Source organism: Dermacentor variabilis, chromosome 11 (genome assembly GCF_050947875.1).
Source record: "Dermacentor variabilis isolate Ectoservices chromosome 11, ASM5094787v1, whole genome shotgun sequence".
Taxonomy (NCBI): Eukaryota; Metazoa; Arthropoda; class Arachnida; order Ixodida; family Ixodidae; genus Dermacentor; species Dermacentor variabilis.
The window spans coordinates 20402196-20418008 of record NC_134578.1 but is presented as its reverse complement, the minus strand read 5'-3'; the positions used below and the strand labels follow the sequence as shown (position 1 = coordinate 20418008).

Here is a 15813-nt window from a genome sequence, read left to right as displayed (position 1 = left end):
GCCTTTGAACACCGCAGACGTTGTGGAAAGGGATAAAAAAACACGAAACTTTGGATCGTAAGAATACGTACCACTTCTATGCTGGTGATATCGTGGAGCCTCTGCAACACGTCCTTCTTCTGGGTCCAGTTGAGTTTGATTAGACCGCAGATGGCCATACTGATGCTCGCCGCGGCGATCATCGACGCTGGCGACAGGATGAACTCGAATTCTGCACAAAACGAAGGAAGGGGGCGCTTTAGAAGCACATCGCATTGCTCAAGAATAACGATAATGAGCAGTTGGGCATTCTTCAAATACAGAATACAGCTCAGGCAACTACACCTATGCAGCGCTGTGTGTCCCGCACATTTTGGGAATGCGTCATTACGGTTAGAAATCGTAGTTTACCCAAACGAAATACTGGGATTCGTAAATAGTATGCTGGGTATTGCAACAATAAGGCTTGAAGCGTTTTTGTGTAATCTCGTCTACATATTTTTTAACACGCATTTCGCATCAGACATTTTCAGCATAGTTCACCAGTCACTGTAGTGACTGGATTGCCTGGACCCTTCTGGATTCGTTGACTTCACTAGAATCACGTCATCACAGTAGAACCAACCAGAATTTATTTTCGATTCTCTCAACAGTGGTGGAAGAGCTCCTTAAATTAATATTGAAAAACAGAACTCTTGGAGTTGCGCTAGCCCGAACGCACCTTGTCAAGCTTTCGAATGCAGTTTCTGCCACCCGTCTACTGGTATATGTAATGAGGAAACCTACAATACCAACATGTAAATCTTAAGTGCACAGCGACATCAAGGGAGAAAGGAATTAACCAGCGATACTCGCGCTCGCAGCAAGCCGCAATCGCAACAGCCCACCGAAACTTTATTTCATTGTTCGCACCACAAAGCCTCGCTGTCATGAAACGAGATCACATAGAAACGACAGGTATACAGCGCCCTCGCTTGGAAGCCCGAATGGTTCTTCACGTACACGTCACGGTCATTACAGCCGTCTCAAAGCCCGGTCATTACAGCGTTGCGTGGCTGATCAGCGAACCTAAACTCGTCATTCTTCTCTTCGTGGCAGCAAAGCTTAACCGACTCCTCCCTCCCTCCCACTCACTCACCCTCTCTCTCTCTCTCTTTCTCTCTCTTTTTTGCAGCTGACGAAAGATGAGGCGGGAGAGAAAGCGCGCTATTTTGACGGTTAGAACCGAGACAACGGAGCGCGTCGTCGGAGAGACACCGAGAAGGGATTCGTCTCCAGCGTGCCACCGCCTCCCCCATTTCGCCTCGTGGTCGTTAACCCAAGACGCCGTCGGCGTCGCCTCGGCGACGCCGATGATTCAGAGGTTACGCGGTCGCGAAGATGGTTTGCGGTGCGGTTTCTTTTTCTTTCGTTTCCAGTGATGGCGGGTGGTCGTAGCGCAGTGGTGATGCTAATAGCGGCTGTGTTCGTCGGCAACACCGCAGCATTGCGGCCTCGCGTCATTCAAAGTGATGCACTGGTTCCACTGCGTTAGCTTCACAAATAGAAAGAGAGAGAGAGGCATGTTTCTGAGGTATTTCTACCAGTCTTCCCGACGACTTGCTCCATTGCATTTCCCGGCTTTGTCACACTGTGTATAGTCGTCAAAAAGTAATCGCCTGATCGCGTCTGCGTCTCGGCGGTTACAGCATGTCGCGACGAGGATGACGCCTCTCTTTTTTTTTTCTTTCTTTGCTCTTTCATTTTTTTTTTCGCTTCTCGTTCGGCACGGACCACACGCGCGCACATTAGCGGTTTGTCAAGGAGGTCGTAGTGACGAGCCAACGCCAGGCGACGGACGACTCAAGACAGCATAAGCGTGCATACGCCAGAGACGCCGGCGGGGCTGGTGTTTCTGCTTCTTGTGGTTTCGTTACGAAGGTGCGATGCATGAGCTTGAGCGAGAGGAGAAGGAGGCGAGATGGAGGGGAATGAGGACGCGCTTGGCGTTTGCGAGTGTACACACTACAGCAGAGCTGCACGGTTTATCTAGAGGTGTGGCGAGAGTTCAAGAAGCCACATTTCGAAGTAATAATGGTCGCACGAGAGCGTCGGGGAACTCGTGTTCGAGTCGCGTCACTCTCTCTCGCTCTCTATTTGTTTTGTGGTTTCAATACATCTCGTGTCGCTTCATCTGGAATGCCCCACGCCGAGTGAAAGGAACAACCGGACGCGCGTGTGATGATGATGACACAGCCAAAACACACCCGAAGAAGCGGTCTGAAGAAAGGAATAAAGCGAGCGAGCAAGCAAGCGAGCATGACAGCCGCTTCAGTGAGAGCGTGTAGTACATTAAGATATTGCCCGAGCACCAAATGCACGAGCTTTCATGCATCTGCCAGAAGAAAATGCGTAGGTTGATTATCATTTAAAAAAAACGCCATGAAAGCGCTTAATCATTAGCATGAAGCTAGACAGTTCATGGCGAATCTACTGACGGGTAGAGAAAGAGCCTTGCGAGGTAATCCCGAGGTCCCCTCTAGTGGCAAAATGTGTCGCGCCTGGAGCTTTCACGTAAAAGTAGTTGCCTGATTCGGCTTCCCGAACAACAGAGCATGGCGTGTATAGTCACTGGCACATGTATGATGCGCGAACGCCGGCATAACATCGATGGGGAATCATTAGGGCAGAAACCGGATGCTTTTCTTTCTTTCTTTCTTTCTTTCTTTCTTTCTTTCTTTCTTTCTTTCTTTCTTTCTTTCTTTCTTTCTTTCAGTCATTGTTGACACTTTTATACACTACGTCAAACATCAGTTCAGAACACCTAATAACGACACCAAGAGAAACCGGGCCCAGCACCACGGAGGCCTCAATCAATTCAGAAGCCAGGGGTCGGTTATAACGAACGCAAACGCAACACCCGCGCCCTGCCTTCCTTCTCCGCTGCGCAAAAGCAGATGCTCTTTCACAATGCAATCTTCTGTGTTTTTTCTTGCTCAACAAAGCCGCGAGTCAATGATCGTAGTCGACGGCGTTGACAGCGACGCTCGTAGGCAGCCTTAGCGTTGAGTGTCGTTATAACTACGTAAAGAGCACTGACACGGGGAAGAATGTTCAACGAGAGAGAAAAAGAAATAGCAGTAGGACGGGGAAATGCAAAACCAAACGATAACGCATAAACAAACGCACCTCACCGCCCCCGCTTGTAAGACGAGCGTTAAGGATCCGACGCACCAAGCGCAGCACAATGGCGGGGCGATCTTCACTGATGGGAAAGACGTGAGCGAGCGTTCGTTCCCGTTTTAAGAGGGAGAGAGACACACACACGGAAGCACAGTGATCCGTGACCAGCGTGGCCCAACACGGTGCTCGATATCGCCGTTAGGAAGAAGAAGGACGCGAAGCCCGTATGGGCGGCGAATGGAAGTAAGAGGGAGTGAAACGCACGCGCACACACACACGACTCCATTACGACAATTTCACGGTCTCGCGCGCATTGCGGCGCTCGTGCTCTTCGTACTGTTGCAACGCCCATTACGTGCGCGATCGGCCGCGAGCACAGTTGCGTGCAGTACTGCCCCGAGGCGATATGACCGTGACCGCCGCCGTGTACGCACAGCACCTGTGCTTCGGCCTGCATCGTGTTCACGAGGTGCGGAGGTGGCTCAGCCTACAGAAACTGAAAGTAGAGCGGCTGGGTCTCGAAAGAAAGAAACCGGAGGATGAGCTGAACCGTGGCATTTTGTTTTTTTTTCTTGTTAATCTCATAGCAAGAGGTAGCCTTTTTTTTTTCTTCTATACCGGTCTAGTTAAGCCGGGCACGTTCTATTTTAGAATTACGCGAACTGTATATACATTGTCACTGTCTGCGAGTCACTCGCTTCTCTTTAGATGCACGGTACTATAGGGTTTGAGTTCCCGGTGGTTGCGACTTGCGGAGCGTATACTGGGTACGCTAAACGGACAGCTAAATGGTGGGCAGGTCTCTGTCACGGAGCGATCGCTGGAACTACGTAGGGCAAAGTGCGATATATGGCAGCTCTGCGAAGGAAGAGGATGAGGATGTGTTTTACTGCTGGCCACGGGTTGTATAACGTCCGTGCCGCGGATGTGTACCGTGGCATTGTTGTTGGAGGAGGGCAGGTAGCGGGGTAGCAGTTGTTGATGGGCCGGCGCGTTTGAGAAGGGCCTCCCCATTCACGCGCCCCCTGCCTTTCGCATTCGCCTTTGAACACTGTTTTATGGCCCTTGCTTTTATTGCTGCATTGTAACCGCAAGTTCTCGCATGGCCGCGCACGTCGCAAACAAAGCCCTGACGTGCGAGTAACATCTTAGTTAACGATGGGAGTTGACGTCTTAATGCCGCAAACTTTAGCGGGGATCGGTCGGGAGTAACGCGCGCGATATGGATTTACGAAAACAAAACACCGTAGAGTAATTCCATGCCCTTTCTCTTTCTTTTCTGACAATTTTGTTCCGAATCTCTGCAGAATATTTTTTTTTTGTAAGCTGTAGCATCGAGAGACGCGCGTTCGACGCACCGTATTAACGACTGCCCTGCATATACCTGTTTTTATTTCTTGAATTCGCTGCGTCATCGTGCCCGTCGACAAATTTGGCAAGCGTTGATTCTGGACCACCGAAAAAAGCGCAAATGCGCAGTGACAACGAGAATTCAATTTCTCGCCATGAAAGCGAGTGAAGACTCAAACATTATCTGCGATTTGTGTGAACTGAACACCGATTTCACTACCTAATTTCCTCGGCGTTCGTCGATTGCTCGGCGTTGCGGGCGTAAGGAGGCGGTGTGGGCCTCCGCTTCAAACGCGTAGACCGGTTGAGGGCGCCACAAGCCACCTGAGAGGGCGCCACAAGCTTCGCTTTAACAGGCGCCGCGCTTGTAGGCTGCGAGTAACCACATAAGTCCGCGCAGACCGGTCTCGAAGCCTTGCTAAACACAGCAATTACGCTCGATCGGTCGTTGACGTACACATCTTTTTTCTTTCTTCTTCTTCTGAACTAACCGGCAACGTGTTCTTCGCTCAGTCACTGCCAACCAGTATCGTGTGCCTCCCACACGCGAAGCGCCGACTTCACGAAGGCCGGAAAGGATTGTTAAAGGGCGTAAAGAGTAGTAGAGGTCGGAGAACAAAATTAAACCAATAAATCGAGCGGTGAATTACATGCACGTTGGTATATACGTCATATTCAACCTGAGCAGGGCAAGAGCAAAGAAAAAGGCTTAGCGCAATCACTAACCGAAACAAAAGGGGAAAAAAGGGGCTAGGAAAGCGTCACGATGCGTGCGCGCTCTTTTAAGACCGAAATGGATGGTCCCGGATTCTGCGCTGCAGCGGCTGGAGACGCGAAAGAAGGGTGTCGGCTGGGCATCTCCTCACGGCCTTTATTATTATTTTTTGCCATATATGCGCAGCTCTCGCAGGCACATCGTAAGCTCGCGGCGGCAGGCACCACGTGGGGAGCCTGCATACCACAGAAGCCAGACACGCAGACAAGCCAAGATGAGACAAATAGAAAGGAAAGGCAAGATGGAGAGAGTTGCAGACGGGAAAAGAAGAGTACCGGCAGGGCCCGCGGAGCACGCACAACAGCGCCGTCTTGCGTCTGTGGTGAGGAATAAAAAAAAAATCCCGATCAGCGTGCAAAGAAGAGGTGAGACGTGCAAGGAAACACCGGCATAAGAGCAGCCGCGATTAAACAAATACTCGCCAGCGGGAGGTCATGCTAACCGCGAGGCGAAGAGAGAAAGGGCCAGCCAAGCACGTACTTACAAGCACTAGCCCGGACACTGCAGCATGAATGGTTTGGCAGCAGACGGAAGAAGGGAAAAAATCCAACAGACAAGCATAGCCAAAGGAAAAGGCTGGCCGTAAGAAAGGGCGTAGGGACAAGGGATTAGACGAGCACGTAGCCAAAACCTCTAAAGATGGGTTTTCGAAAAAAGATGGGCAGGGCCAAACTTCCTGGACTGCGCAGAAGTTTCCGAGTCAGTTGGGCCACGTCGACCAAGCAGACGGCGTTAGAATGGCTAGAATTCCGGTCAGCGAGTGCAAGAAACATTACGAGCTGTAGCCTAAGAGAGCAACTATGCAGGGCCTATAACGGGCGTCTTTCAGGCATGGGCGTCGCTTAATGTCAGCTGGCGTCACCCCCCCACCCTTCTCCTCCAATTTCGGGCACTGCATACATGATCTGGTTGTTATCACCAATAGAACGCGCGTGATACCTATTATCCGCGTTAGTCTATAGCCAAATGAAACACATTTTGGCCTGGCAAATAGCGAGGGTAATCACGCGGCATAAGATCAACTCGTCGACGCCGGGTCACCCTCGCCTGAAATAAACTTCCATTAAATTTCAGCTCGCATGGTCATCGCAATACACGTTTTCTAACAGCGCACACTAGCAGTGTGGGAAAGCAACCACGCACGAAGCCAGGCGTGTGCGTTTGCGAAGCCACCTTTCTCTGGGGAGGCTTTCGGGCGCTGCGCACGAGCAACGCGGCAAAGACCCCACACCAGGGGCATGCCAACTCTCGGGGCACGCAACCGAAAAACAGCTTGTCATGAATGGCTGGCTCCCCACAGGTAAAAAGACGGTGTCGGGACGGTCTCATCCTCGAACTGTACGCACGCGAAAGCAAGAAGGGCTCCACCCATAGAGTACGTGCCTTGCATTCGAACGTTTCGCGCTGCGCACCGAGATGATGCGGTAAAGCACGATGTGCAGTGCGTGTTCGCGCACTGTAAAGATTTGTTCGCCGATGTATACTTTCCCCCTTCCCCCATTGCCCACGGTGCCCTGCCCTTAGCCGTGTGCGACTGACGCCGTTTCTTTGAACGGAACCACCGAACCGTGAAGTTGTTCATATCAAGCTGTCTTTGCTGCATATCTGGATGCAGCAAACATAGTTACTGTGCTTTTTTTTTTTCTTTCTTTCTTTCTTTCTTTCTTTCTTTCTTTCTTTCTTTCTTTCTTTCTTTCTTTTTCAGTTCTACAAGTTTTGCGAATTTTGGAAATTTACATGCCATTTCTCGCACTTCTATGTTCCCAGCTTACTGCATGCTAAACTTCTGGAGAGGTGAATACCAATTTGCGAACATCGTTGTGCTGTGTACATTGACGCGGCGAGTACCAAAAGAAGAAAAAAGGAAATACCTTAGTCACAGCCATTTAAAAAAACGAAAAGCGGCATAGGAGAGGGCATGGCCTGGTCGAAATTCTCAGTTGTACCACCGTCGAAGCTCGGAGTGTGCGGTAGGGTGAAACAGGTTGGTCTCGTCGTGGAATGCCGGCGCGGCGCGGCTGTTGGCAAAGAGTTCTCCGCCTTCCTTCGTCGTCTCCTTCGGTTCGGCGAACAACGAAGGACAAAATAAAAGCCGGGAGCCAAGTCAAGAATGCGTCCCGTCGGCGCAAGCTAAGAAAATAGTAAGAAGAAAAACCAAACAAACTCGTAGAACATGGAAAGGAAGGCTGGAGGGAGGGAACCGAATTGAGGAGCCAGACCTTCTGCTTCGATCAGCCAGCAGGATGAAGATGGCGCAAGAAAAACAAGGTGACAAAAGAAAAAAAGAAAGAAAGAAGTTTGGACACGCAACCACCACCAGGCGCTGTCAGGCCGGGAAGTCTTTGGCCGATAGTTCGAAGAGTCGTGCCACCGTGAAGGCAACGTATAGTGGGCGCTGCAGGACAGTCAGCTGAGACAGCTGTCCTCCTCCTCTCGTCCTAGGGCACGCCGATGCTCCCGCCGCGCATTTCTATCAACCGTCCTCGCCACCAGATGACGCCCCCGGGGCGAGGACTGTCTACGCCACGGGCGGCGGCCAATTAAGAGGTCTGCGAAAGCGTCAATGAATCCATTCGCGTCGTTCACGGCTTCCCAGCGCACGAGCCGGCGTTCTTCCGTCCCCGCCGGCGGGTCGATGAAGACGCCGTCCAGAGAAAGCATCGATGTTGTCGGGCGTCTCTAGTGGAAGGCGTTGTTCGTTCAACTTGCGCGTTGCTGGATCACATTAACTGTTGTTATTAAATATGGATCGTCTTGGCTATTTGTGAGAACCTCACGAACCTGCACGTTTTCCAGTCGCCGCTAGTGCTCTGCGCATCTTAGTTCGTGTTCTTGGAAACTCGGGATTTTCTATTCAAGCGTCATGAGATACCGCGTTGTTTTCTCCATTTGGACATTAATCTCTGTTCTGAATAGTGAAGTTATACATGCAGAGCTAGCTGCAGAACATTTGCTGCTATGAAGATACGTAATCATTTTTACAAGTGTCTTGCACCTTGCAGTATTTGGTGACATACACCGTTGATTCTTCTGGTATCATGTCTAGCAGTATTATTGTAGTGAATACCTCCACCTCCTCCCCGCCCTTATGCCTGAGTACGTCTTCTTAACACGCTAAAACAAACTAAAAACCCTATTTTTCGTGGACATGAAGGCATATCAATAGCTGCAGGTAGTCACTGACCCGACGGTGTCGATGACAACAGAGTCGCCGCTCCCGCCTGCATTCTTTCGCATTTGATTATCGCGGAAAAAGCGTTCGTCGAAAGAAATACCAGTTCGGTCATTCCATCGTCCGTCCATTCACGGCTCTCGAAGGCTTGAATAGTGAGGCGGCAGAGAATGAGACTGAGAGAGAAAAAGAGAGAAAGAGATAACAACAAGACCTGTCCCTACGTCGCGTACTTATCAACGCCGATTAACAAAATTGGCGTTGAGGACGCGATCAAGGCCGCAGTGGCCCAACGAAGGCGTGTTCTCGCTCCAGGTCGTCCGCGCACCCTGTCATTTCAACCTTCCCACGCTGTTGTCCGTGTGGCCGGCTCGATCCCCCCTTTAAGAACTGACAAGTGAACCCCACGGCTTCCCCCTGTATGCACACACCTTCGATGACCCTAGCAATCGTGGGACACCCCCTCACTTTCTTGCGCAGTTCCCGATACTTAATCACCCGTGGGCGGCAGGATCGAGGGGAGTTGAACTGCCGTGGCGGGTCTTCTTGGTCAAAGGCTAAAATATTCACAGCTCGAGTAATCTCGAATCGCCGCTTCGACAGGCGGAAAGATAGACCAGTACTACGGAAACGCTCGGCTGACTGAAGCGAACAGCTCAGCTCTTTATAAAGTCCTGAAAGGCGAAGACTACGAGCAAAACGAGAACAAGGTAAAAGCGGGAGCCAGCGTTTCGACAAGTGGACTTGTCTTTTTCAAAGTGTCATATTTTCAAGACAAGTCCACTTGTCGAAACGTTGGCTCCCGCTTTTGCCTTGCTTTCGTTCTGATCATCGTCTTGAATTTCCATCTCCCGCCTTCGCCGTGTTTTCCCTGAAAAGCGAAGAGTCACATAAAGCAGAAGGAAAGCTTCTTCTTCCTGGCACCAATATGCAGTCTACCTTTCAAGTTTGATGATGTCCAGGTTTTGAAGTTACCAAGAAGGGTTCTTACTGCGGGGCATGGAGCACTTTATTAGTACTAAGTGTATGCGTAAACATTCTTTTTTTCATTTAGGTATCATTTCATCTAGGCGATATCCTGCACACATCATTACGCACTTAATTTCAACCGACTCACTTATTTTTCTGCGCCAGCGCAAGAAGAGCGCAAGTACAACCTCCTCCGCGTGTGCCTCTTTTATCGGCCCATTAAAGCAACGCGCATCATAAGCTAATCGAGCATTTTCGTGACGCAGTTATTATATCTGTACGACACGCAAAACACAAGTCAGAACGACCGGAACGTGTCCACGCCAAATAGCGTGACAGAGCAAGCCGAAAGCTGTATAGCAGCGCCGTACTTTTGCAAACTCATGCACGATATTCAACTGCATCTCAACAAAAAAGACTACAGAACGCTAAAGAAATCGATAGCGGCATATTACAAACTGTAGGCAACCGATGAGCGAAAGAAAAGATGGCGCTTTTCTCCCGAGCGCTTAATGATAATAGAAACACCGGGAGATGCCTTTAATTAAAACGGTCTTAAAGGGCCCACAAACTCGGGTCTCGCCCGTGCAATTACGTAAGAGAGACAGAGAGAGAGAGAGAGAGCCCCCCAGGAGGGGCGTTGCGCTGGCGGCGGCGGCGGCGGCGACAAGGGAGTAAACGCGCTTACAGGGGGGTGTTCGCGGGGGGGTTTGCTGCAGGGTGTCCCCGACAGAAAAAAACGACCTTGAAGCCGGGCGCTCTCCCCTGTCGAGCTTACTGCTAGCGAAGAGCCATTACGCGCTTGTTATTATACACTCTCCCGTGGCTATCTATCGTCTTCTTCTTCTTTGGCTGATATGGCGCCTTGTTTGTCAGGCAATTCCGGTACTTCGATGGCCGTCGTTGAAGGCTTTTGACTCTCTACACCTCCTCCTCCTCTCTATCGGAAAGGGTATGGCGTACCCGTAGGCATGCATTTGGCACTTGTGCAACGCGCCCGCAAGAGCTGCGTTTACCGTGCTGTTGTACTGCGGCTTCCTTTAGCTTTCCCGCGTTTTTTTTTCTCGTCTTCCTCGCTGTCACACTTTCTTCGCGACACCGCGCTGCCCTGTATTTAGAGCTGCCGAGTGATTGGGTGAAAAATAGGAGAGGTGATCTCTTATCTTCGACGCTGGTTGCGTGCGCCGTCATCTCTTATGTATATGTGTTCGGCCCGGGCGGCGGCGTGGGAACGTCGTTAATAACGGTCATTTAGGCTTAGGCCAGAGCTGTGGCGCCGTTCTGCGATGCCGTCTCTGCGCAGGTTCCGAGCACAGACTCAAAGGGGAAGCCGCCGGCATAGCGTACGGCCGTATGTGTGGACATTATATGCGGGCCACTGTCTGCACCGCGAAGTGACCGAACTAAATCCATCTGTCTAAAGCTATTCTCTCACGGCTAGCTGCGCCTTCAGGAATAAAAAAATCTCAACTGAAAGGAACGTTTAAATTGGGTTTCACAGCCACCTCGACGCACTGCATCAGCGAGTAGCAGCGAAAGTCCTCGCACCGCATTCAGGGAGAACTCGTAAGGTGCTCTATGCCTTTGGCTGGCCGCCTCCACAGGGTCTTCGCTAACCATGTGTGTGCCGCATCGCGATTGGCTGGAATTTGCTCCTACGAACAATTTTAGCCTAAGAGCATTTTTGTGTATGCAAACCTTAGAACCCAGGGTCGAGATGACTGCGCTTTCCTCACCTTTTACCCCCCCCCCCAACCTTTTAGTCTCCCGTTCGCGAGACAAATCAAATGAGCGCAAAGGAAGGAGAGAAGGATGCAGATTACGTAAGAGAGTGTATGTCGCGCGCGCGCGTGGAGGAAGAGATTCGCTCGCTTGTTCCTGTCGTCATCACACTTCCCGCAGCCGCCTGGAGAACGCACGTACAACTCGCAGCTGGAGTTGGAAAGATAGCGTCGCGAACGAATACCGCAGAATCCAGAATACAAGCCGAAGCTTTTACTAGAATAATAACAAAAGTAAGTTTTCACGAGTCTCTCAAGAGATAGGATCGCATGCGAACACGCCGGGAAAAATTCAGGAGACCTCGTCTGTACTACCCCAACTGTGGTCTCACATTTCAGGGTTCTAATTCAAAAACTTAAACAATGATCTGCGTTAAGATAGCCGCAAATTGTGAGCACTTGAGATGATTTCGCACAAATCTGGTTGGCGCGAACGTGTGGTTCGAACACTGAACAAACGTCATGAGAATCTGGAGCGCTCTTTTTTTCCGAACGTGCAGCCCCGCGGCAGCTTTCGTCACTAATGACGTCGGGGCACATTTTATCCATGGGTGCCTTAGTTTGGCTTAGAAAAGTGCTTAATTCACAAGACGTTTCGTCAGGTTCAGTTACCTATTTTTGCACTATGGCCTAAGCAATGTAACACTGGCGTACCTCTTGCCTCAAAGGGTAGACAGATGCCTTGTTAATCATCCCTCCATCGACTTATATAACTGCTCTTTTTTCCCCTCCGCTTGCCGTATCGCGTGTCGGAAGTGTAGGTGTGTTATACACACGACTTCCTTGCGGCACACAGGCTGACTGTGTAAAAAGTGCCTTGCTCCAGAGCCCTTCATTGACGGAGTCGGGTTGCACAGGATGCAGCTAGAAAAGATATAAACATGGGGCGCCACTAGAAGCGGCAGCGGCAAAACAAAAAAAAACAAAAAAACTGGGACAGGATGAAAGAAAGGACGTGATTGCGAGGCAGATCCGCTGCCAAGCAGTTTTGAGGCGTGTGTACCAGCTTCATTTTTTTCTCTTCTTATTTGTTTTTGCTTTCACGCAATCGCAGTTTAGTTCTAAGTTCTATTTTTCTCCTCAACTGAACCGTGCACAGCGCAGGCAACTTCTCGCATGGTGTTCTTACGAGTAGCAGTTCTTCTTTCTCCTACTCGGCGTTTCGAAAGGCTCGAAGTATTCCAGCTTGGAAGTTTTTAAGCAACGGAGCTGAGTATGAATACGTGCAAATGTCTGCCCACTCGACTGAAATTTGAGCACATATTTGCGTTCGCCTTAATCAGCTGGGGGATAATAAAGTACAAGTCGAGAATGAGCAATGTGCAGCCGGGCTTCACTAAGGATATAGATGATTCTTACATGTTCACACATTAGCAGCCACAGAGATGAAGTAACTTCAAGACCTTGCCTGCCTTTCTTTTACACCATAGAAGACACTATAACCAAGAACAAATGCTACAAGCTGCAACACTTGATGCACCAAAGTAGCGCAGCAATTGAGTAAAGTCGGGGTGCATCCGTTAACGAGAAAGAAGGCTACTCTCACGAAAAATCTCAGATGTTAAGAAAACTAAGTGCATCGTGAAGGTGTGTACGTCGCCAAGTGACTCGTGACGCAGCAAAAGCTGCGCGTTCTGTTAAAATCGTAGTGAAGAGGAGCAGAAGAAAGTATGGAAGGTCCACCTGCCGATTCACTGTGTGCACTGAAATACACGTATGACGTCATCGCGATGTGACAAAGCTTGACGTAGGGCTGTGGGGTCGGCTGCGTCTGATGACGGGGCTTTCTCGTAGCACGCCCCGTACAGAGATAGAAGCTCGGGGCCGGACCCTTTATAGAAGCAACAACATCGCTTCGAACAATGGAAAATTGCGCCCGCGAAAGCGTAGTCGTCAACGTTGTACTTTCTCTCCTCGGCGTCCCGCCGAAATGTTGCTGCTAGGAAAAGATACCAAGGGCGGTAGCCACAAACGGAGACGCTTTCCTTTAACGGTTTCGTACATAGACTGTACGTACAGAAGCTGACCTTTAAGTTTTCATAGCAAACGGCCGTTTTCGAGGAAAGGAAAGAAATAGATTAGAACAGTGTCATTGCGGGACAATGACAAAGAAATTGGGCTGGTCCCCGGACAATGGGGAGGGCACCAGCGGTGCGCTTCCTCCATAGACCGGCCGCCGGATCTCGACCCGGATCTTGACGGGCCGGGCTCTTCTCACTCGTCGGCACTCAGTGACAAAGACAACGGCCATTCGGAGCTAGGAGAAGACATAACAGCGGAAGTTTTGGGCGTGAACACCTGTAGACAACGATGGCTCACCGAGAAGTGGCGCCTCGGCGTCTCTCACTCCGGAGCTCTAATAAACGCAGTGGTGCATGTGTGTGCGTGTGTGTGTTTAGCGCTTGTTCTGGCAACAATAGCCTGCGTTGAGTAGCCGGAGTACCTTTGGCGGAAGTTTGGAACGATGCAGCGTTGTTGGTCCGCTTTGAAAACTGCTTTGAAAGTCGTCCTTCGCCACGTTTCTGGAACGGTTAAGCCCTTACGGTCGTCGACTTCCATGAGTGGTGAAGCGGTTGTTCGCCGTACTACTTGCAGCCTCTTGATCGACGCGTCATCTCATTCCCGTTTCTCAAAAGATGGAAGAACGACACCGTAAAACTGAGTAGAGAGCTGCACTATGTACAGTTTCTCGGTTTGTTCACTAACTTTTTGCAAACTTACTTACGGTTAAAATTTAGCTTTGCTGTATCATCATTTAGCCAGACTCGCCAGAATGCTAATAGCGCCACTACAGTTGAGACAGCCGCAGCGATGAAACAGAGGAGCATGCACATCTCTCGAGGTGGGCTACGGTATCCCCTCTTCTGCCGTTCGAGGAGCCTTCTCTTGAGACGTCGCCGGGAAACAATGAGACCACGTAGCCACAGAAAAAAAAGGCGGCACGAAACACACAAGCATTCCCACGAGCCTCCATCCGAGTACACTAACTATCCTATACTTCACCGTATACAAGCCGGACAACGCGGCGACGGTGATGTAGCCGTGTTTGCCCACAGTCACACCCCCTTCAGTCGTGGCCCAACATTCAAGTGCCACAGGATACAGAGAAAAGAAGCTGTTCTCTGCCCAAGTGTAACACGAGAGAGAGGGCAGCAGTGACGTGGCTCCTGTGAATGACGCACGGTCTTGCCGACTGGTCGTTGAGGGCTACTACTACCACTGCACACGTGTGGTTCGAATGCGTCGTATACGTGTGCGTGTGTACATTTTACAAACAGAGAAAACGCACCGCGGATCTAACGTTGTCGCTCCGCAGCAGCACAATCAGAAGCCAGAGGAGCTTTTTTTCTGAATGGTGGCGGTGGTCGTGGTTCCTGAATGGAAGGAGGCGTATGGTTCGTCGGTCGGGGCGGCGGGCTGGGCTCATCATACGTATACGAAGGTCTCGACGGAAAGCGCCCGCGCGAGCATTACCGCCAGCACATCCGCGTTCGCCGCCGCATTATGGGCCTTTCGACGTCGTCTCCGTCGCTTCTGGAGCCACCCGAATCGCCGCTGCTTGGCGGCTTCGCTATAGGCGAGGGCAGAGGAGTCAGCGCGCCAGCCACAGCGAGAGAGCCGGCTAGCTTGCTTGCTTGCTGCTGCTGCTGCTGCTGCAGCCGCGAAAAGGGGCGGAGGCAAGAATTTCCTCGAAGACAGGAAGTGAACGGCGGTCGGGCCGGCGCTGCGGACTGTGCGCGATCCTTGAGCCGTCGGCGCGCTTCGCAGTTACGTTCACCGCCGTCGGCGTTCACGAACCCGTCGAGCAAGGAAAGAAGCCGACAGCAATGCCTATGCAATCAGCACGCACGGTCCCGCACTTTCTCACAGATATTAGCGTAAACATCTTTGTGTAAAGTGTACAGACCTTTTGTCTTTCTTACCCGAACTCTAGAGATTTATCTGTTGATCGCCTGTGCGTTCGTCGAGTAAGCTTTTGGTCATATAGTGCTTATGGAGACTAACACATCGTTCAGACCTGTGTGGATATAGTCTTCTGACGACCCTTATTTGTATATATCACGTTCTAACGTGTTGACAAAGAGCAAGTATACGAGAAGACAAAGTGTCTGGGAAAACCACATATAGACAGTCTATAGATTTTCTCAAGTGAGTTTGGCTATGCTGGGTTACGTAAGCACGTAAGCTGGGCCTTTCCATCCAGTGAGTAGTTGATATGGAAAAATGAGTGCTGGGAGGGCACGCGCTGCGCTGACCTGATCTCGAGGGGGTTCGGTAACGTCTTGTCGGTGCGACCTCTCTGCCTCGTAGCGGGGGCTTACAAAAAGGAGGGCATAGTTTCCACGGCGTTGCACGGAACTCTTGTCAAGAGGTTTTGAAAGATGACGAGTACACTTATACTACGGCGTGTGCATGTCTGCGGCAACCCTCCGGGACGGCGAAGGGCGTCGGGTGGTGGTGCTGGCTAAAGAGGAGCAGTCGGGGTAGGGGGGTCTATGGCGGCTGGGGGGCTGGGTGAAGCCGATTCTCGCGAATCCGGGCTCATCAAGAAAAAAGGAGGACAGCGGGCTTCGCTTGTCTGGCGCGTGCTTGACGCCGATGATGGCGACCCTCGGCATTTGCGG

The 15813-nt window shown here is 50.9% G+C and overlaps 1 protein-coding gene across 2 annotated transcripts in view; it reads right to left on the bottom strand.

Annotated features, from left to right (window-relative positions):
• LOC142564074 (G1/S-specific cyclin-D2-like) overlaps positions 1-15813 on the bottom strand; it is a 383466-nt gene that overhangs the window by 17259 nt on the left and 350394 nt on the right. For both annotated transcript variants that reach the window (XM_075674904.1, XM_075674905.1), the window contains one exon: positions 72-211. In XM_075674904.1, coding sequence (XP_075531019.1) covers positions 72-211 — 140 coding nt within the window. The remainder of the gene's footprint in view (positions 1-71; positions 212-15813) is intronic.